The 23347-nt window shown below is 42.5% G+C and overlaps 1 protein-coding gene across 1 annotated transcript in view; it reads right to left on the bottom strand.

The window, feature by feature from the left end:
- Positions 1-1086: 1086 nt before the first annotated feature.
- LOC308463404 (uncharacterized protein) overlaps positions 1087-23347 on the bottom strand; it is a 40022-nt gene continuing 17761 nt past the window's right edge. Inside the window, exons 6-14 of the mRNA XM_080981753.1 lie at positions 19357-19374; positions 18098-18803; positions 16923-17193; positions 15025-15175; positions 13773-13973; positions 5025-5730; positions 3848-4118; positions 2499-2649; positions 1087-1456 (exon numbers count right to left, since the gene is read on the bottom strand). Coding sequence (XP_080837879.1) covers positions 1253-1456; positions 2499-2649; positions 3848-4118; positions 5025-5730; positions 13773-13973; positions 15025-15175; positions 16923-17193; positions 18098-18803; positions 19357-19374 — 2679 coding nt within the window. The 3' untranslated portion in view covers positions 1087-1252. The remainder of the gene's footprint in view (positions 1457-2498; positions 2650-3847; positions 4119-5024; positions 5731-13772; positions 13974-15024; positions 15176-16922; positions 17194-18097; positions 18804-19356; positions 19375-23347) is intronic.

Here is a 23347-nt window from a genome sequence, read left to right as displayed (position 1 = left end):
GCTCTTCAGGATTCCAGGCAGGAGTGTTTCCCAGTCCTTTCTGGAGACACCAGGGTTTGAACCTGGGACCTGGCAAAGCAGATGCTCTATCACTGAACGCCTTTCCCCAAAAGTTGATTGAGTCTGTCCATCTATCTCAGAGCTTTCCGAAGTGTGTCACGCAACACGTTAGGTGTGTCGGCTGCAGTGTGTAGGCGTGTTGCACGAACGTTCCCTGCACTCCTCCTGAGGCTGGGAAGGGATTAGTTTCACCTCTGGTTTGCTAGTAAAACTGAATTAAAAACATTTAACATTTATTTGCCTTAACATTTCTAAAAGCGGTTTTCTGTAAAGAAGACATCACCATTATCTCCACCCCAAGCACTTGTTGGAGTTACACATTGTCTGCCCTATCGATTTGCTGTTGTTTAGGGAGAGAGCTGTTTAAAAGGTAAAGGCAACGGAGACAGGCAAATCGTTCTTCCTGTCCCCAGTTGAAGAATTTCCCAATCACCGAAATGTTTCAGGCTCCTGTTTCAGCAAAAAAATAAACTTGCTTCTTTCTGAATCATTTCAAACAGATCCATTGGGCTTACTCCTTTTTTCTCTTGCTCCCCCAACCCAACATTCTGCACCCAGGGTTGGCTACAATTGCATCCATTATGCAGAGCATGTTAGCTGCCTCCATTGGTGGATACTTGAATGGCAGTGGTGATGGCAGCCTCGCCAGCTACTCTCCTTCAACCCTCTCTCTGGTGTTTCCCATCTGGTGGAAGACAGAGCGGTGTTTACCACATGACCTGGCTTTCACCTGCCCAAACTAGCCTGCAGCCCTGAGGCGTGATGGTGGGTGCCAGTTTTGAAGGAAGATTCAAAGTGTCAGGCTTTTGTTTCTAAAAGGATGTCATCTCACTCCTCGTTACTTGATCCCGCAGAAATTATAGGGACCCTGAGAGTCATGCCTGGTTCTGTGGAGCTTTTATTTTTTTTAGAAGCAGGCATTGTTGCAGGATTCAACACTAACCACTGAAACAGAGATCTCTTTCCATAGCCAGAAACATGCAGTAGGCAACAAATGGTGTAAGAAATATAGTCTACAAGATTACAATATTTTCAAATCATTTTATTCCAGCAGTGATTTGTGCTCATTGCCTTATTTAATTTCAAAGCAAATCGGATAACACTACTAGGGTTAGGCTAGTACAAAGTGAGGAAATCCATGTTTTAAAGATCAGGGGAAATTGCAATGGGAAATTTCGATCTGATAACGTACTCATTTTTTAGTTGGGTTCACAATTTTCCCTAAGAAGAGGGAACTGTGTGTTTTCTTTTCCATAATTAGAAACAGGTAGGGTCTGTTGATCTTAAAGATAGGATTAGGAGCAAGACCTCCAAACCTTGGTGAAAGCTCTATAACTGTGACTCCGGCGGCTTCAGTGCCACCCTCATGAATGTCCACGACAGCCTTGTGAATGGCCTGGAGGGAAATAGTGACACATTACTTGTTTTCATATGTGATGGAGGAAAGCCTACCATAACATGTGTGCTGGATGGGTAACTACCTCTGTCTTCCATGTAAATATCCAAAAGTTCCAGGTGACTCTGGGTTCTAGGATTATGAATGGTAAGATTTTCCCTCTTTCCCCCTTCTCCACCTCTATTGTGCCCCTTATTTGCCTCCACTCTCCCTGCCCCTGCAAATAAACAGGGAGTTCCTCTACCCCCACAATCCTTTTAGACGCCCTTTTCTGAACTATCATGTCACCTCTTATTTATTTACTTTCATTGTCCCGACTTCTACATTGTAAGCTCTCCTATGGCTCAGTTGGTTAGAGCCTGGTGCTGATAATGCCAAGCTTGCAGGTTCGATCCCCACATGCGACAGCTGCATTGCAGTTAGTTGGACTAAATGATCCTGACGGTCCCTTCCAATTCTACAACTCTACAGTTCTACAATTCTATATGCCGTTGCTTTACCCTATAATTGTTTCAGATGGCCTTTTCTGAACTATTTTCTAGTCTACAGTGTTTTGTTTAAGGTGTGGTGATTTGAATTGTATGTAGTATTCCAAATGTCTTGGCAACATAGATTAAGAATAATGCATTGCCATCACACCCACAAGATGACTCAAGACACAAACGTATGGAAGAAAGGGTATATTTATTTTTAAAAATATAATGATTCTGAAGACCTGCAGAATAAGGAATCCACTTTAACCAAAACAAAGTATAGTCTGGGCATGGAAGCTACCTAATGCAGGAGGAATGAAAGCTCTCCTTGTTCCTGGGCATGTTTGCATGCATTGCCTGAGGCGGTGGAGACAAAGATTGGAAACAATCATCCCCCTTCGCTCTGAACACCTTGGGTATATGAATTTGACAAGCGACCTCCACCTTGGTGTTCATCCTAATGCACATGCCGAGTGAAAGGGCACAAATAATAGTAGTCACAATAATAATGCCCACAACCAGATCATCTCTCATGAAATGCTTTTCTAAAGACCCCCTCACATACTTACTTTGGAAACTTTCAGATTGGGTTCCCCGGTAATTCCAGACAGGTCAGCATTCTTGTCGCTAAAGACATCAGTCACACCCATTCTCTGCAAAGTGTTTTTGACATCATAGGATCCAGAAATGGAAATTTTTGGAAGGTACAGGTGCATTTCTCTGATTAACACATGGACAGCAAAATCCAAACATTAAATTATGAGCGCAAATAATTTTGTTTAGATTACCTCCAGAAGTGCAAATAACATTGGTATGTACAATTAAACAGGGGCAAGTAGTGGATTTGTATGCTGGTGTATCAATAGCAGGGTGGTTTCTTTGCTCACCTCCTGCTTCTGTTATTCATCTTCTATAGGAGCCTTTCCTAACCTAGTGCTATCCAGATGTTTGAGACTGAAATTGCCATCAACTTTAGTTAGCTCGTGATGGGCTGTCCAATCTGGAAGGCACCAGGTTGGGGGAGGCTGCACTTTAGCATCAGGGAGGACCATAACTGGGGAGAAATGGTGGTTATGAAGAACTGACCTCCATACAATGGATTTTTACTTTGTTCCAAAACAATACATTTTTATTAAGTTTAAACTATAAATGAATTGGTTGCCAAACAACTGCAGACATTTGTAGATGGGACTCTACAATCCCTGCATCTCTCTTCTTTAATTCCTATAGTTCCAGAGGTGTCTTTTATATCACGTGAAAGCTCACATATAACAAGAAACTTAATGATTAAGAGAATATTTTGAAAATGGAATAAGCTGTCACGTGAATGCTGCCTACGACTATGCTTACTAGATGGATCAATGGTCTGACTCGGGATAAGCAGCTTCCTATGTATCCAAGTTAGGTTTCAAAACTGATGACTCTTGTCCTGTACTGTAAAGGCATTATCTATAATAAAGGTAGCGCTGTGCCAAACCCCACCCACATTCCCCAAAATTCCTCATCCCTTGAGAAAGTGAGGGTGTTTCTTTCTGATTATTTCTCATGGCCTGCTTGTAAAACAGGAGTGAGGAACCTCTGGTTGACCATATGTTTTGGACTACAACTCCCATCCTCCCTGACCATTGACTGTGCTGGCTGGGGCTGATGGGAGTTGTAGTCCAACAATATCTTGAGGGCTATAGGGTTTCCCCCCCCCGTTGTAAAAGATAGTAAGAAAAAGGGCACAAATCTCCACACTTCCATCCTCATGAAATGTCTCATAATGTCTCCTCCCACCTTCTCCGCCGCTCTTTTTCTTGGGGTGGTGGTGGTAGTTTTGTTTTGCCCTCTCTCCCCAAAATGGCCAAAGGAGAAATGCCATGGAATATCAGCTCAACAGCAGCAACAGTTTAATAACAGCACATAGGAGACTTACTCGTATATGAAGGATCTTTTACATCTATCCAGAAATTCCATGCTCAAGCCATCCTCCACCTGCTTCATTTTCCCTTCATCTGGCAGAATGAACCATGCGCTGGCATCTCCTTTGTATGGAATTTCCACCACTGAGCAAGACAGCTCGTCATCATGGAGGAAGTTGTAATAGCCATTTCGATACATTAGGCTGGCTTTCACAGTTGTGTTTGCATCTACAAAAAAATCTTCTTCCTTTGTAAAGTGAGTGTTGAAAGGATATTTCCAATGGGCTTTGAAGGGAGAAAAGAAAAGAAAAGTTCCAAGAACCGAGTAAATGGATCATGAAATTCACCAGGGCAATGGAGGACCATCTTTTTAAGCCTAAGGGCTTCAATTTCTCCTGGGAAATCTTCCAAGGGCAGCATGCCAATGGTGAGTTGGGGCCAGAGGTAAAAATGCTCAGAGAAAGACTTCCCCACCGATCTCTCTATCCTTGATCCAGGGAATCAGGAGGTATTGCCACACCTCAAGGACACATTCCTGCCATGCAAATGCATGGAGGATGTGGAACAGGAAGGCTGAGGGGTGCAGCCTGGGGGATACGATTCTCTGTGAAGAAGAAAATACAGAGCAGGGCCAGTGGGAGACATGGCCCTGAGGAAGGGATTATGGTCTGGGAAGAGTCCTGAGGAATGGATAGAGAAGTCTGGAGGGATGCATCTACTTGTGGAGAAGAAGTTTTCTACCCCTACACTAGTAAAGCAGAGGTAAGCACAGATCACATCTTATTGTCCATTAGAAGTATCCCTGCTTCCATGTTGACCCTCTGTGATGTTGAACAAGCTGAAAGACCCAACACATAACCCAACATAAAAGAATGGAGAAGTCTCTCTACGCCCCCCCCCATTTCTTTAATTAAAAAACCCCCTATGATTCCATGCTATGACTTTCATTCTACCTCAAAACTCCCCTTAATTACTGGTAATTTTATTACACCTGCCTGTGTGCCTGTATGGCTGTTAATTTGTATCTACAAAACCCTTTTTATTCTGAGGATGCCTGAAGATTCTTTTTTATTTTTTATTTTATTCCAGTATTGCAATTACAAAAGCCAGTGGCAGAGCAAAGCAGATTAGAAGATGCCTGGAGGTTTTTTTTTACAAACTCACAATTTATTTATCTTTCTTTCAACTTACCTTTGAAGAAGATGTAGTTCAGTAAAACCATCACAGTACTTGGATCAAGCTCATCAACCGCATGGGGTATTTTCCCATGAGTTTTGGCCTGCACATAATCATTTATTTGGGTTTTAGCTGCCGATGAATTCTGGAAGTTGGATGAAAAGGCTTCAGCTCCATACAAGGTTTTGACATCTTCCAGGAATTTCGGAAGTATTTTCAGTGGCTCATCTATGAATAAGGCATTCCCTGTGTTAATCAGGGCCTTGTTGTTTGGATCATTCAGGGCACTGATGAGCTGATGGAATCCTTTGTGTATTTTGTGCTCTTCAGTCTCTGAAAGGTTAAAAGCAAGTCCTTTGTAAATTTGGCTTTGTGTTTCAGATTTGGCACCCAGCGTCAGTGCTGCAAAACTGCTTGAGATGCTGACTGGAGAGAAGAAAATATTTTTGGCAGCTTCACCTAAAGCTATTTGTTTGTGGAATCTAAATGCAAAGTTGGCATTACTGGGAGCAATCTCATGAGCGTACGTCAAGTTCTGACCCTGTTCTTCTTCCACAGAAGGATGTGGGGGTTCAAATATAATTTTATCTTCATGACCCTCAGAGTCCTTAGGCTGTCCTGGGACGTGGTGACAGTGAACTTGGAGAACACTCAGTAGTAAGGAGAGGGAGATTAAGACCTTCATTCGGATTGGTAAGTATTCTTCGACAATGAAAATATCCTACAAACAGTAAAAGAGCCATTTTTAATCAAATTATTCTGTTCAACTCTGTTTAAAGGGCAGGAATTTGTTCAAGAATTCAACCCACTGGACATGAAATAGTGAGTTGTGCTAGTAATTCGCACAACATATTTCATCCATGGAGCATGTGAATAGAATAAGACATTTCAAAAGTTAGATATGTTGTTTTGGTAGGACAATGACATTTTAATAAAATGTTATTTCCATTTTCTTTTAAAAGATGGAAATAACATTTTATTAAAATGTCATTGTCCTACCAAAACAACATATCTAACTTTTGAAATGTCTTATTCATATAAAACATCTTTATGTTTCTGTTTCCTAACATGCATTCTAGAATGATCATAATGCATTTAATGTTTTCATTTAAAATATATGTTTGCATCATTATCAAATCATCTTCCGCCAAGTAAAAACCATTTGATTTTCTTTTGGAGACTTGTGCGAAGGGGCTGACTTTTCTTTTTCACGGAAGGTGGGGGAAGAGAGAAAATGGATGAAGACTCTTGTACTGTCCTGTTCCCATGCATAGAATTCAATAAAAGATAAACAGAAAAAGAAAAATGCATATCATACTTACAGAATTCTCCAAACGACACTATATTGGTCTATGCGACTCCTTTGTTAGTTACGCACCAGACTTATATAATACTTAGTCTTCAGCATTAACCATTAAGCAGAACAAACATGGATTATCAAAGGGTACAGAGAGCACAATGTGAAGCAATGGATTTTCAAGTGGTCTCTAGACTTTGCACAATGGTATCAGCAGCCAAGATAAGGGGTCCTTTGAATGGCCTACAAACCTGATGGCACCAAGCCATCTTGTGGCCCTGAGTCTCCCCTCATACTCTCCCGAGTTTTCACAGATGGAAATAGCTGCATTTCCTCATCTCTTTAGGTTTCAGGTCAGGGTGTGGGGATCCTCAGGCCTCTCTGTCTGGGCCCCCAAACTCTCTCCATGCTGCTCTCCATACTTCTCTCCCCACAGGCTGTATTCTTCTCTCTCACCGCCTGTTTTCTTGAAAGTTTTTGCTTGGCTAGAATGTGTCCATGAACTCTGAATGCATCCTGTTTATCTAAGTGGAGGTCAGAGCGGGATGTAGAAACTAGCCTACTGTACAAAGGTAAAATTTACATTTGTCTGTCTATTCACTTTTGCTCAGTGCTTTTTTTATATAGGAAAAAAGGTGCCGGTACTTACCATAAAGTTCTTATAGTAGGTGCCACACTTTTAACATTTGACAAAAATTGTGCCAGTACTGCATGCCCTTGAGTAGCCCCCCCCCCCGAAATAAGCGCTGCTTTTGCCCGTGCTCTTTCCTGTTACTGCAAGGTGGCCCTCAGAAGCCTGCATAGCAGCCAATGTCACCCTCTGGCTGATCAAGGGTCCCATACCCTGTTTTAGAAAGTAACCTCTTTTTAGATAATTTTTCAAAAACATAAGAACATGAGAATGCCCTCCCTTCTGATGTCAAGGAGATTAAAAACTACATAACTTTTAGAAGACATCTGAAGGCAGCCCTGTATCAGGAAGTTTTTAATGTTTGATGCTTTATTATGTTTTATATATTCTGTAAGCCACCCAGTGTGGCTGATGAAACCCAGCCACGTAGGTGGGGTATTATTATTATTATTATTATTATTAAGCCTGCTGGATCAGTTCAATGGCTCACTGACTCACAGTGGCCAACCAGATACTTATGGGAAGCCCACAAGCTGTCCCAGTGTGCAGAGGTAACAGGATGTCCTGAGAGGTATGCTTTCTTCCAGATGCAAAGATGTGACAGAGTTGAACAGGATAATTTGATTAAAAATAATTGCCTTACTGTCTGCAGGCTATTTTCTTTTTGGAAAAGTAGTTACTGATCCCACTGAAGGCCTTAATCTACCTCTCCTTACTACTGAGTGTTCTCCAAGTTCACTGTCACCACGTCCCAGGACATCATAAGGACTCTGAGGGTCATGGAGATATGCTATTGCATTAACTTGTGAAATAGCTCTCTCCCTAAACAACAGGAAAATGATAGGGCAGACAATGCGTAACTCCAGCAAATCATTGGGGTAGAAATAATGGTGGCTTTATGAAACATTAAGTCAAGGAAGATATAGCACCAATGAAGCTTCCCTCCATCCAGAAAACAGATTATTTCCTTTCCAAAGGGCACAGACCAGAAATAGTATGTCAAAATGGGAGGGGGCATTTCAGCTAGCCCTTCGTGGTAGAAGACTGGATTTCTGAAGCAAATGACTGCCATAACTCATATAATTGAAATTGAAATACTTTATTGTCACTTGTACAACTTGTTGTTGTTGTTGTTTAGTCATTTAGTCGTGTCCGGCTCTTTGTGACCCCATGGACCAGAGCACGCCAGGCACTTCTGTCTTCCACTGCCTCCTGCAGTTTAGTCAAACTCATGCTGGTAGCTTCTAGAACACTATCCAACCATTTCGTCCTCTGTCGTCCCCTTCTCCTTGTGCCCTCCATCTTTCCCAACATCAGGGTCTTTTCCAGGGAGTCTTCTCTTCTCATGAGGTGGCCAAAGTATTGGAGTCTCAGCTTCAGGATCTGTCCTTCCAGTGAGCACTCAGGGCTGATTTCCTGAAGGATGGATAGGTTTGATCTTCTTGCAGTCCATGGGACTCTCAAGAGTCTCCTCCAGCACCATAATTCAAAAGCATCAATTCTTCGGCGATCAGCCTTCTTGATGGTCCAGCTCTCACTTCCATACATCACTACTGGGAAAACCATAGCTTTAACTATACAGACCTTTGTTGGCAAGGTGATGTACACGAGCACCCCCCACTCTGCTCTCTTAGTCTTAGTTCCCCTTGTTTACTGATGCATACCCACCAAACCCAAAAGTCAGTTGCCCTGTTGTTATCATTTCATTCAGCAGCCTAACAGCCCAAGATAGAAGCTGTTCTTTACACTGTTGGTGTGACTAATCATGCTTCTGTATCTTCTGCCTGAGGGCAGGAGATCAAGAAAGTGCCGGCCAGGGTGTGAATTATCCCTGAGAATTTTCCTCACTCTCCTGATGCAACGTTCTTCCGCTATTTCATCCAGCGGATTCACGGGACAGCCCATAATATCTTGTGCTGTATTCACCACCCTCTATAGGCACTTCCTATCAGATTATGTCAAACCAGCGTACCACACCAAAGCAATATTTTGTGACCTAAACTTTCATCTGTACTAATATTACGACTTAAGAGTACGGTAAGCTAAAAGTCTCCAGGCGCTGCAGTTGGCCACTAGGGAATCTCACTTGGTGAGGTTGATGTTGCCAGCCTTCATGACACATTTGCCTAAGACATCAGTATAGGGAAACCTTCCTGATGCTATTGTATCCCAGCATCCCTCAGCTCCAGACAGCAGTTTCTTTATGCGATAACAGCAGCCAGAGTCTTGGAAAGCAGCAAAATATTGGAAAAACTAGTCAACATCAACAAAAGACAAATAGCAGTTAAAGTTGTGCTAGTACTTGGAACTCTCCAAAATATAAAATAAAATAAAATAAAAGAGTTAATATGAAACAACTCAGGAGAAAAGGTTAAAAAAGAATGGGATTGCTTTAAAAATTACCTAATAAAATATGGTTCCAATAACAACACTTGGCTGTGTTTAGATTAATTTCACAGAAAATGATTTTTTTTTCATAGTGTCCGGACAAACAACTAAATACAGATAATTTAAATGCAATAGTTGAGTTGAAACTGCAAAGAGATAGAAGGAAGTCAACAAATTTATAAGGGACGCAAACCAGTATGAAGGTAATTTCTTTTTAGAATTTTGTGTATAGAATATTTAAGTTATGGTTTGTACTCCTTAAATAATGTTGTTTTTGATAAATAATTTTCTGTTTCGTTTTGATTCTTTATTAATTTTTGTGCTATCTTCTTTTTCATTGTCCTATTTATCTTAGATCTTTATACAATGTATTTTGTACTATTTTTTTTCTTATCTCAGAATATGTAATTTAGGATCAATTTATTCTTTTTATTTTTCTTTGTAAATTTTGAAAATGTAATAAAAGTTTTTTTAAAAAAGATATCTTATATTTTAATTTAACTCTGCCACCCGCCATTTGTTTAAACGGATTTTTCAAATTCAGCTTTCTCTCAATTTAAGTTACATTTCTGTCTCTGTTGATTGATCACAAAAGTTTTAGATCTGTAAAAACTGGATGGGAGGTGGAGAGGCTTTACCTGTTCATATGTCACTTGTGCATCATTTTAAAGCCAGTCTTGATGCCTATTAAAAATTCTGCTTATAGATCTCCTTCTCGGTTAAAGTCTTCATCCTTAACCATTTGTTATGAGGTTTTTTTTTGGGGGGGGGGCAGGTAGGCTATATATCAATACCCTTCTAATTCCTGGATCCAAGAAGTGTTAAAATCTACAAGGAGCTTCCTGGTGAGGTAAGGGGCCATTAAGGAAACAAAGGGAGTGGCTCTGAGACAGATGGGAAATGAGTGAGCCCCCCTCCCTCAGCTGGCTGGTAGAAGGATAAAGGCCAGAGTGGAGTGATGTAAGCTAGAAACTGAAAAGCTGAAGGCTGGGAAGCCAGACAGAGAGTGCCATGCTTGATTTTGGATTGAATCTGAGACTGTGGCTATGGGAGAAGCATAGCCAAGAACATAAGTCAGTGTTTTCCAGTGTGTATTAATCTAAAGTAGTGCCTGGACTAAGACTGGATACGTTGCAAGGAGCATAAACAATATGACATGTGAGCCAGTGTGGCGTAGTGGTTAAGAGCGGTGGACTCGTAATCTGGTGAACCGGGTTTGCGTCCCCGCTCCTCCACATGCAGCTGCTGGGTGACCTTGGGCTAGTCACACTTCTTGAAGTCTCTCAGCCCCACTCACCTCACCGAGTGTTTGTTGTGGGGGAGGAAGGGAAAGGAGAATGTTAGCCACTTTGAGACTCCTTCGGGTAGTGATAAAGCGGGATATCAAATCCAAACTCTTCTTCTTCATCATACTTACAGAAGAATCTTCTTTCATTCAGCTCCTATTTTTCTTAGTGCATATTTTCTACCCACCAAATGCCCAGTTTTCATGATTAACCATTAAACAGAACAAACAAGGATTTTCCAAGGAAGGCAGAAAACTAAAATGTGATGCAATTTGTTTTTAGTCTTCTTGCATTTTGCGCAAAGAGGCCATGAGGTAAGGGCAGAAGAAAACGCTTTGAGCCAGGGAAGGTGAATCTGTGTTGGAAGGTGAATCTCTAGATGTTGTTGGACTACAACTCCCACCATCCCTGACCATCGAGTCTTTTAACAAATAGCAGAAATTAATAAATGGCAGGATGTTGATTATTTGGGATATGAAGGGCAAATACACGCTGTAGAGGAATTCCTGGCCTGGCCTATGCAAAATGAAGTGGCCAAGCTAGGGCCATTAAGAAGCAATACGAGGTCATTGAGGGCCATTGGCAGGGCAAGAGAACTATTCTTTGCCCCTTCCCTGAGGTGTGAACAGAAACAGGCTGTTTCGAATGTTGTCAAGGTAATGGTGTGATGTCACAGGAAGAGTTTGGGCCCTTTGGCAGGAGGCTTGGGAAAGCTGAGAAAAGGCGAGAATGACCTTGGCTGGTTGGCTAAAGGCCAGCTGGGAGAGATGCCTTGGACTCCAGTGCTGCACTACTGTGGGGAATAAGCCCCTCTTGAGATGACCATGCTGTAAGATCTGTACTCCCTCTATATGTAGGTGTAAAGGTAAAGGTAAAGGGACCCCTGAACATTAGGTCCGGTAGTGACCGACTCTGAGGTTACGGCGCTCATCTCTCTTTATTGGCCGAGGGAGCCGGGCGTATAGCTTCCGGGTCATGTGGCCAGCATGACTAAGCCTCTTCTGGCGAACCAAAGCAGTGCATGGAAACACAGTGTACCTTCCCGCTGGAGCGGTACCTATTTATCTACTTGCACTTGGAAGTGCTTTCGAACTGCTAGGTTGGCAGGAGCAGGCAGGGACCGAGCAACGGGAGCTCACCCCATCGCGGGGATTCAAACCGCTGACCTTCTGCTCGGCAAGTCCTAGGCTCTGTGGTTTAACCCACAGCGCCACCCCTCGTCCCTATATGTAGGTGTAGTTGAACCATATTTCTAAAGGAACGGCAGTCTCTGCCGCGTCTTGATACTCATAGGAATACAGACTCTGGGTGAGCTCCTGGAAAACCCTGGAATCTTGCCACAGCTTGGCAGAGTTTGGGGGTGGCATCCAACATTTGTAACAATATGGTATTTCCCACCCACCTCCGAAACAGTTGCAAAATGTAGAATGCCATGTCCAATGAAACTTGTATGACATGCTTCTATTCTTTAGGCTGTGTGTTTTCTCTGGCTTCATGAGGCCAGCAGAAACAAGGAAGGAAGCAACAAGATTTTTATGGCTGGGAACCCAGACAAAGGCTTTTTTTCTTACCCTGCTCTTGAAGGTGTAATATTAGGCCTGACAAAAGTTTAGGACACAGAATGTTGCTTTGGTGCTGACATAAGTTCTGACAGTCATTTCTTCAGAAATCCAGTCTTAACCACCATGAAGGGCGAGCTGAAATGCCCCTCCCATTTTGCCCTATTGTTTGAGGTCTGTGGAATGGAAAAGGCCATCTGTTTCATGGATGTGGGAAAGCCATTAACATTTCCTTGCCTTAACATTTCTAAAAGCGGTTTTCTATAAAGAAGACAGGGTGGCGCTGTGGGTTAAACCACGGATCCTAGGACTTGCTGATCAGAAGGTCGGCGGTTCGAATCCCCGCGACGGGGTGAGCTCCCGTTACTCGGTCCCTGCTCCTGCCAACCTAGCAGTTTGAAAGCTCGTCAAAGTGCAAGTAGATAAATAGGTACCGCTCCGGCAGGAAGGTAAACAGCGTTTCCGTGCGCTGCTCTGGTTCTCCAAAAGCAGTTTAGTCATGCTGGCCACATGACCTGGAAGCTGTACGCTGGCTCCCTTGGCCAATAAAGCGAGATGAGCGCCGCAACCCCAGAGTCGGACACAACTGGACCTATGGTCAGGGGTCCCTTTACCTTTACCTATAAAGAAGACATCACCATTATCTCCACCCCAAGAATTTGCTGGAGTTACACATTGTCTGCCCTATCGATTTGCTGTTGTTTAGGGAGAGAGCTGTTTAAAAGGTGAAGGCAACGGAGGCAGGCAAATCGTTCTTCCTGTCCCCAGTTGAAGAAATTCCCAAGCGCTGAAATGTTTCAGGCTCCTGTTTCAGCAAAAAAATAACCTTGATTCTGGCTGAATCATTTCAAACAGATCCATTGGGCTTACTCCTTTTTTCTCTTGCTCCCCCAACCCAACATTCTGCACCCAGGGTTGGCTACAATTGCATCCATTATGCAGAGCATGTTAGCTGCCTCCATTGGTGGATACATGAATGTCAGTGGTGATGGCAGCCTCGCCAGCTACTCTCCTTCAACCCTCTCTCTGGTGTTTCCCATCTGGTGGAAGACAGAGCTGTATTTACCACATGACCTGGCTTTCACCTGCCCAAACTAGCCTGCAGCCCTGAGGCGTGATGGTGGGTGCCAGTTTTGAAGGAAGATTCAAAGTGTCAGGCTTTTGTTTCTAAAAGGATAACTGGTGTCATCTTGCTCTTTGCAACTGGAAGCAAAATATATTCAGCAGGCCCGGATTGATTCCCTTGTTACTTGATCCCGCAGAAATTATAGGGACCCTGAGAGTCATGCCTGGTTCTGTGGAGCTTTTATTTTTTTAGAAGCAGGCATTGTTACAGGATTCAACACTAACCACTGAAACAGAGATCTCTTTCCATAGCCAGAAACATGCTGCAGGCAACAAATGGTGTAAGAAATATAGTCTACAAGATTACAATATTTTCAAATCATTTTATTCCAGCAGTGATTTGTGCTCATTGCCTTATTTAATTTCAAAGCAAATTGGATAACACTACTGGGGTTAGGCTAGTACAAAGTGAGGAAATCCATGTTTTAAAGATCAGGGGAAATTGCAATGGGAAATTTTGATCTGATCACAAACTCATTTTTCAGTTGGGTTCACAATTTTCCCTAAGAAGAGGGCACTGTGTGTTTTCTTTTCCATAATTAGAAACAGGTAGGGTCTGTTGATCTTAAAGATAGGATTAAGAGCAAAACCTTCAAACTGTGGTGAAAACTCTATAACTGTGACTCCGGTGGCTTCAGTGCCACCCTCATGAATGTCCACGACAGCCTTGTGAATGGCCTGGAGGGAAATAGTGACACATTACTTGTTTTCATATGTGATGGAGGAAAGCCTACCATAACATGTGTGCTGGATGGGTAACTACCTCTGTCTTCCATGTAAATATCCAAAAGTTCCAGCTGACTCTGGGTTCTAGTATTATGAATGGTAAGATCTTCCCTCTTTCCCCCTTCTCCACCTCTATCATGCCCCTTATTTGCCTCCACTCTCCCTGCCCCTGCAAATAAACAGGGAGTTCCTCTACCCCCATAATCCTTTTAGACGCCCTTTTCTGAACTATCATGTCACCTCTTATTTATTTACTTTCATTGTCCCTACTTCTACATTGTAAGCTCTCCTATGGCTCAGTTGGTTAGAGCCTGGTGCTGATAATGCCAAGCTTGCAGGTTCGATCCCCACATGCGACAGCTGCATTGCATTTGGTTGGACAAGATGATCCTGACGGTCCCTTCCAACTCCACAATTCTACAACTCTACAGTTCTACAATTCTATAGGCCATTGCTTTACCCTATAATTGTTTCAGATGGCCTTTTCCAAACTATTTCCTACTCTACAGTGTTCTGTTTAAGGTGTGGTGATTTGAATTGTATGTAGTATTCCAAATGTCTTGGCAACATAGATTGAGAATAATGCATTGCCATCACATCCACAAGATGACTCAAGACACAAATGTATGGAAGAAAGGGTATATTTATTTTTTAAAAATATAATGATTCTGAAGACCTGCAGAATAAGGAATCCACATTAACCAAAACGAAGTATAGTCTGGGCATGGAAGCTACCTAATGCAGGAGGGATGAAAGCTCTCCTTATTCCTGGGCATGTTTGCATGCATTGCCTGAGGCAGTGGAGACAAAGATTGGAAACAATCATCCCCCTTCGCTCTGAACACCTTGGGTATATGAATTTGACAAGCGACCTCCACCTTGGCGTTCATCCTAATGCACATGCCGAGTGAAAGGGCACAAATAATAGTAGTCACAATAATAATGCCCACGACCAGATCATCTCTCATGAAATGCTTTTCTAAAGACCCCCTCACATACTTACTTTGGAAACTTTCAGATTGGGTTCCCTGGTAATTCCAGACAGGTCAGCATTCTCGTCACAAAAGACATCAGTCACACCCATTCTCTGCAATGTGTCTTTGACATCATAGGATCCAGAAATGGAAATTTTTGGAAGGTACAGGTGGATTTTTCTGATTAACACATGGACAGCAAAATCCAAACATTAAATTATGAGCGCAAATAATTTTGTTTAGATTACCTCCAGAAGTCCAAATAACATTGGTATGTACATTTAAACAGGGCCAAGTAGTGGATTTGTATGCTGGTGTATCAATAGCAGGGTGGTTTCTTTGCTCACCCTCTGCTTCTGTTATTCATCTTCTATAAGAGCCTTTCCTAACCTAGTGCCATCCAGATGTTTGAGACTGAAATTGCCATCAACTTTAGTTAGCTCATGATGGGCAGTCCAATCTGGAAGGCACCAGGTTGGGGGAGGCTGCACTTTAGCATCAAGGTGGACCATAACTGGAGGAGAAATGGTGGTTATGAAGAACTGACCTCTATACGATGGATTTTTACAAGGAGCCTGCTGACTCAGGAATGTCAAATTTCTATAGCTGAAGAGCCAAATTCCTCATGCAATGGATCTCTGGGAGCCACATCCCTAATATTTCACCCAAAAGCACACTTCAAACTTAATTTGTTCCAAAACAAGACATTTATATTAAATTTAAAATATAAACAAATTGGTTGTGTATGTATGTTTACTGTATATATCGGTGGCTTGCTGCAACTTCTGGAGAAGATGATCAAGAGGGTTGAGGCAAAACAACTGCAGACATTTGTAGATGGGACTCTATAATCCCTGCATCTCTCTGCTTTAATTCCTATAGTTCCAGAGGTGTCTTTTATATCACGTGAAAGCTCACATATAATGAGGAACTTAATGATTAAGAGAATATTTTGAAAATGGAATAAGCTGTCACTTGAATGCTGCCTACGACTATGCTTACTAGATGGATCAATGGTCTGACTTGGGATAAGCAGCTTCCTTTGTATCCAAGTTAGGTTTCAAAACTGATGATTCTTGTCCTGTACTATAAAGGCAGGGACACGGGTGGCGCTGTGGGTTAAACCACAGAGCCTAGGACTTGCCGATCAAAAGGTTGGCGGTTCGAATCCCCACGGCGGGGTGAGCTCCCATTGCTCAGTCCCAGCTCCTGCCAGCCTAGCAGTTCGAAAGCACGTCCAAGTGCAAGTAGATAAATAGGTACCACTCTGACGGGAAGGTAAACGGCGTTTCCGTGAGCTGCTCTGGTTTGTCAGAAGTGACTTAGTCATGCTGGCCACATGACCCAGAAGCTGTACGCCGGCTCCTTCAGCCAATAAAGCGAGATGAGCGCCACAACCCCAGAGTCGGTCACGACTGGACCTAATGGTCAGGTGTCCCTTTTTACTATAAAGGCATTATCTATAATAAAGGTAGCACTGTGCCAAACCCCACCCATATTCCCCAAAATTCCTCATCCCTTGAGAAAGTGAGGGTGTTTCTTTCTGATTATTTCTCATGGCCTGCTTGTAAAACAGGAGTGGGGAACCTCTGGTTGACCATATGTTTTGGACTACAACTCCCATCCTCCCTGACCATTGACTGTGCTGGCTGGGGCTGATGGGAGTTGTAGTCCAATAATATCTTGAGGGCTATAGGGTTCCCCCCCTGTTGTAAAAGATAGTAAGAAAAAGGGCACAAATCTCCACACTTCCATCCTCATGAAATGTCTCATAATGTCTCCTCCCACCTTCTCCACCGCTCTTTTTCTTGGGGTGGTGGTGGTAGTTTTGCTTTGCCCTCTCTCCCCAAAATGGCCAAAGGAGAAATGCCATGGAATATCAGCTCAACAGCAGCAACAGTTTAATAACAGCACATAGGAGACTTACTCATATATGAAGGATCTTTTACATCTATCCAGAAATTCCATGCTCAAGCCATCCTCCACCTGCTTCATTTTCCCTTCATCTGGCAGAATGAACCATGCGCTGGCATCTCCTTTGTATGGAATTTCCACCACTGAGCAAGACAGCTCGTCATCATGGAGGAAGTTGTAATAGCCATTTCGATACATTAGGTTGACTTTCACAGTTGTGTTTGCATCTACAAAAAAATCTTCTTCTTTTGTATAGTGAGTGTCGAAAGGATATTTCCAATGGGCTTTGAAGGGAGAAAAGAAAAGAAAAGTCCCAAGAACCGAGTAAATGGATCATGAAATTCATCAGGGCAATGGAGGACAATCTTTTTAAGCCTAAGGGCTTTGTTTTCTCCTGGGAAACCTTCCAAGGGCAACATGCCAATGGTGAGTTGGGGCCAGAGGTAAAAATGGTCAGAGAAAGACTTCCCCACCGATCTCTCTATCCTTGATCCAGGGAATCAGGAGGTATTGCCACACCTCAAGGACACATTCCTGCCATGCAATTGCATGGAGGATGTGGAACAGGAAGGCTGAGGGGTGCAGCCTAGGGGATACAATTCTCTGTGTTGAAGAAAATACAGAGCAGGGCCAGTGGGAGACATGGCCCTGAGGAAGGGATTATGGTCTGGAAAGAGTCCTGAGGAATGGATAGAGAAGTCTGGAGGGATGCATCTAGCTTGTGGAGAAGAAGCTTACCCCTACACTAGTAAAGCAAAGGTAAACACAGATCACTTTTTATTGTCCATTAGAAGTATCCCTGCTTCCATGTTGACCCTCTGTGATGTTGAACAAGCTGAAAGACCCAACACATAACCCAACATAAAAGAATGGAGAAGTCTCTCTACGCCCCCCCCCCATTTCTTTAATTAAAAAAACCCCTATGATTCCATGCTATGACTTTCATTCTACCTCAAAACTCCCCTTAATTACTGGTAATTTTATTACACCTGCCTGTGTGCCTGTATGGCTGTTAATTTGCATCTACAAAACCCTTTTTATTCTGAGGATGCCTGAAGATTCTTTTTTATTTTTTATTTTATTCCAGTATTGCAATTACAAAAGTCAGTGGCAGAGCAAAGCAGATTAGAAGATGCCTGGAGATTTTTTTTACAAACCCCCAATTTATTTATCTTTCTTTCAACTTACCTTTGAAGAAGATGTAGTTCAGTAAAACCATCACAGTACTTGGATCAAGCTCATCAACCGCATGGGGTATTTTCCCATGAGTTTTGGCCTGCACATAATCATTTATTTGGGTTTTAGCTGCCGATGAATTCTGGAAGTTGGATGAAAAGGCTTCAGCTCCATACAAGGTTTTGACATCTTCCAGGAATTTCGGAAGTATTTTCAGTGGCTCATCTATGAATAAGGCGTTCCCTGTGTTAATCAGGGCCTTATTGTTTGGATCATTCAGGGCACTGATGAGCTGATGGAATCCTTTGTGTATTTTGTGCTCTTCAGTCTCCGAAAGGTTAAAAGCAAGTCCTTTGTAAATTTGGCTTTGTGTTTCAGATTTGGCACCCAGCGTCAGTGCTGCAAAACTGCTTGAGATGCTGACTGGAGAAAAGAAAATATTTTTGGCAGCTTCACCTAAAGCTATTTGTTTGTGGAATCTAAATGCAAAGTTGGCATTACTGGGAGCAATCTGATGAGCGTACGTCAAGTTCTGACCCTGTTCTTCTTCCACAGAAGGATGTGGGAGTTCAAATATCATTTTATCTCCATGACCCTCAGAGTCCTTAGGCTGTCCTGGGACGTGGTGACAGTGAACTTGGAGAACACTCAGTAGTAAGGAGAGGGAGATTAAGACCTTCATTCGGATTGGTAAGTATTCTTCGACAATGAAAATATCCTACAAACAGTAAAACAGCCATTTTTAATCAAATTATTCTGTTCAACTCTGTTTAAAGGGCAGGAATTTGTTCAAAAATTCAGCCCACTGGACATGAAATAGTGGGTTGTGCTAGTAATTCACACAACATACTTCATCCATGGAGCATGTGAATAGAGTAAGACATTTCAAAAGTTAGATATGTTGTTTTGGTAAGACAATGACATTTTATTAAAATGTCATTGTCCTACCAAAACAACATATCTAACTTTTGAAATGTCTTATTCATATAAAACATCTTTATGTTTCTGTTTCCTAACATGCATTCTAGAATGATCATAATGCATTTAATGTTTTCATTTAAAATATATGTTTGCATCATTATCAAATCATCTTCCGCCAAGTAAAAACCATTTGATTTTCTTTTGGAGACTTGTGCGAAGGGGCTGACTTTTCTTTTTCACGGAAGGTGGGGAAAGAGAGAAAAAGGATGAAGACTCTTGTACTGTCCTTTTCCCATGCATAGAATTCAATAAAAGATAAACAGAAAAAGAAAAATGCATATCATACTTACAGAATTCTCCAAATGACACTATATTGGTCTATGCGACTCCTTTGTTAGTTACGCACCAGACTTATATAATACTTAGTCTTCAGCATTAACCATTAAGCAGAACAAACATGGATTATCAAAGGGTACAGAGAGCACAATGTGAAGCAATGGATTTTCAAGTGGTCTCTAGACTTTGCACAATGGTATCAGCAGCCAAGATAAGGGGTCCTTTGAATGGCCTACAAACCTGATGGCACCAAGCCATCTTGTGGCCCTGAGTCTCCCCTCATACTCTCCCAAGTTTTCACAGATGGAAATAGCTGCATTTCCTCATCTCTTTAGGTTTCAGGTCAGGGTGTGGGGATCCTCAGGCCTCTCTGTCTGGGCCCCCAAACTCTCTCCATGCTGCTCTCCATACTTCTCTCCCCACAGGCTGTATTCTTCTCTCTCACCGCCTGTTTTCTTGAAAGTTTTTGCTTGGCTAGAATGTGTCCATGAACTCTGAATGCATCCTGTTTATCTAAGTGGAGGTCAGAGCGGGATGTAGAAACTAGCCTACTGTACAAAGGTAAAATTTACATTTGTCTGTCTATTCACTTTTGCTCAGTGCTTTTTTTATATAGGAAAAAAGGTGCCGGTACTTACCATAAAGTTCTTATAGTAGGTGCCACACTTTTAATATTTGACAAAAATTGTGCCAGTACTGCGTGCCCTTGAGTGCCCCCTCCGAAGAAAGCCCTGCTTTTGCCCGTGCTCTTTCCTGTTACTGCAAGGTGGCCCTCAGAAGCCTGCATAGCAGCCAATGTCACCCTCTGGCTGATCAAGGGTCCCATGCCCTGTTTCAGAAAGTTACCTATTTTTAGATAACACTTCGCAACAGTTTTTTACTTTTTGAATGTTGTCTAGATTTCTACAACTGATTTAGGGTATTTTTGCACTGCTGAATCAGGAAATGGCATCCGTTTCTCTCCATCAGGTCAGGTTTTTGTGCTATGTTGATTTGAAAAAAATCAGATCTTGTGACAAAATCGATTACATTTTTGTGGCATTATCAGCTGATTTTTGTCAACACATATCATCCTAAATATGTTTTCAAGAGAAAAAAAAAAGTTTTTCCAACAACATTTATTGTTTACCTGATAGAAACACTGATCACTGTAAACTGAATGGTGGGCATTGATAAAGGTAAGTACACCTAAATTGCATGTTGCTTCACCATTTTTCAAACTTCAGGGCTTATCATAGAATCATAGAATCATAGAATCATAGAATCATAGAGTTGGAAGAGACCACAAGGGCCATCGAGTCCAACCCCCTGCCAAGCAGGAAACACCATCAGAGCACTCCTGACATATGGTTGTCAAGCCTCTGCTTAAAGACCTCCAAAGAAGGAGACTCCACCACACTCCTTGGCAGCAAATTCCACTGTCGAACAGCTCTTACTGTCAGGAAGTTCTTCCTAATGTTTAGGTGGAACTTCCGTTTCTTGGAACTCCTGGAATGCTCAGCGGCAGGGAGGTCTCTCTTCAGAGTCCAACAGTAGTCAGCCATCATGACTGCATCCCAGTGACCCTGATACCTGGTCTCCATCTCTTTCATGTCCTGATGGAATCTCTCTCCCTGCTTGTCACTCATTGAACCCAGGTTCTCAGGAAACCGGTCCATATGTGAAAATAGGTAGTGCATCTTGATGCTCATGTTGCAGCCCAGGTTTCTGAAAGCAGTCAGCATGTTGTCGACAAGTTCTGCGTAGTTTCTGGCCTTATTGTTGCCAAGAAAGTTCTTCACTACCAGAACAAATGCCTTCCACGCTTCCAGTTCCACTTCGTTCATTGAGTTTTCGAACTCTGGATCTCTGATGAGCTGATGGATCTGAGGACTGTCAAAGATGCCAGCTTTCAACTTCTCCATGGTCAATCCTGGAAAAGCCTTGCACAAGTAAGTGAAGCAGTCACCATCCTTGTCCAGAGCCTTGGTGAACTGCTTGATTAAGCCGAGCTTGATGTGCAGTGGTGGGAAGAGTATTGTGTCTCTGTCCACCAGAGGGTCGTTGATGACGTTCCTTTTTCTGCAAGGCACCAATTCCTCCCACACAGGCCAGTCCTTCTTCGTGTAATGCTGAGCACGGTCCCTACTATCCCACATGCACAGAAAACATGGGTACTTGGTGAAGCCAGACTGTTGTCCCAACAAAAAGTTCACCATCTTCAGGTCAAGACAAATAAACCACTTATGCTGATCATAACTAATTTTCTCTAGCACATACTTCACCGCTTCATAGTTCTTCTTCAGTGTACTCGAGTGAGCCAGGGGTATAGAGGCAAACTGGTTGCCGTTGTGTAGCAGAACACATTTCAGTGATTGCTTGCTGCTGTGAATGAATAGTCTCCAATCTTTGGGTTTATACTGTGGCACTCCAAGCTTGAGCAGAAGCTGCACAATATCTGCACAGTACACCAAGTCCTTCTCTTCCGAGAAAAAACGGAGGTACTCTTGATGCCTGTTTAACTTAGTTTTGATCCCCCAACTTTATGCTTTGCCGCACCAATTTATGGAAGATTTCGAGGTTTTATGACTTCAAACTGATCCCTTTTCGACATAATCACCCAGAACTATCGGACCTGAATACTTCTTGTGATTAAAATAATCATTTCCAATCAAAACAATTATTCGACATGGCATTTTACCCCCACCAACTTCTTCTAAAATGTTCCACACAAGCGTACATGTGAACAAAAACGTAAAAAAATGACATGTGGTCATAGCTCAAAAACTTGACCTGATTGAGCAAAAACAATGTGATTTTTGGATTCAGCGAATCAGATTCGTCCTAAATCAACTGAAAAAACGCAGACAACAAATTTGTTGTGCAGCTGTGTAATTTTTCAAAAACATAAGAACATGAGAATGCCCTCCCTTCAGATGTCAAGGAGATTAAGAACTACATAACTTTTAGAAGACATCTGAAGGCAGCCCTGTATCAGGAAGTTTTTAATGTTTGATGCTTTATTATGTTTTATATATTCTGTAAGCCACCCAGAGTGGCTGAGGAAACCCAGCCAGGTGGGTGGGATATTATTATTATTATTATTAAGCCTGCTGGATCAGTTCAATGGCTCATTGACTCACAGTGGCCAACCAGATACTTATGGGAAGCCCACAAGCTGTCCCAGTCTGCAGAGGTAACAGGATGTCCTGAGAAGTATGCTTTCTTCCAGATGCAAAGATGTGACAGAGAAATTGCCAAGTCTTGTAATTCCCAATGACCACTACCCTTTCCTTCTGATTCATGTGGGTGCAAACAATACTGCCACATACAGCTTCAGTATACAGCAAGGGGCTATGAGGCAGGAAGCTGAAGAGCTGTAGGGCACAGGTTGTTTTTTCATCACTCCACCCTGTTGAAGTTCGTGGTCCAGGAAGAGAGAATAAAATACTGGAAGTAAATCACTGGCTGCACAGGTGGTGTCATCAGGAAGGGTTTGGCTTCTTGGATCATGGTCTCTGCTTACTTGAAGAAGGACTTTTGGAGGAGATGGGCAGCACTCCACAGCAGCTGGCAAGAATGTATTTGCTAAGTGTCTCAGAAATCTGATCAAGAGAGCTTTAAACTAGATCCTGAGTGGGAGGGAGACAACAATACAGAAGACAGAGGAACACCTAGGACTGGGGATAATGATGGTGCTCCAGAAACCTGCTAAAGGGCAGGAAATGACAAGAAGGAAGCAGCTGGAGGGAATGACTTATGGTTTCAGTTGTCTCTATACCAATGCACAGAGTGCATGCATAGTAATAGATGAATAGTAGTTATATGTAAAGGATGTGTTTAATTGTGAAGAAATCCATGACCTGGAGCATGGAAAGTAGATTGAGAGTATATGGGTAAAAATAGTAGGTCAATGGCCTCACTGTGGGTGTCTGCTATAGACCGCCAAGCTAGACTGAAGACTTGGATGATGCCTTCCTAAAGCAGATTACCAAACATTACAAAAGGAAAGATATTGTTGTTATG

The sequence above is a fragment of the Podarcis pityusensis genome (assembly GCF_964106645.2).
Source record: "Podarcis pityusensis genome assembly, chromosome: 1".
NCBI lineage: Eukaryota > Metazoa > Chordata > Lepidosauria > Squamata > Lacertidae > Podarcis > Podarcis pityusensis.
The sequence above is the reverse complement of the archived record's forward strand: the minus strand, read 5'-3'. Positions and strand labels throughout refer to the sequence as shown.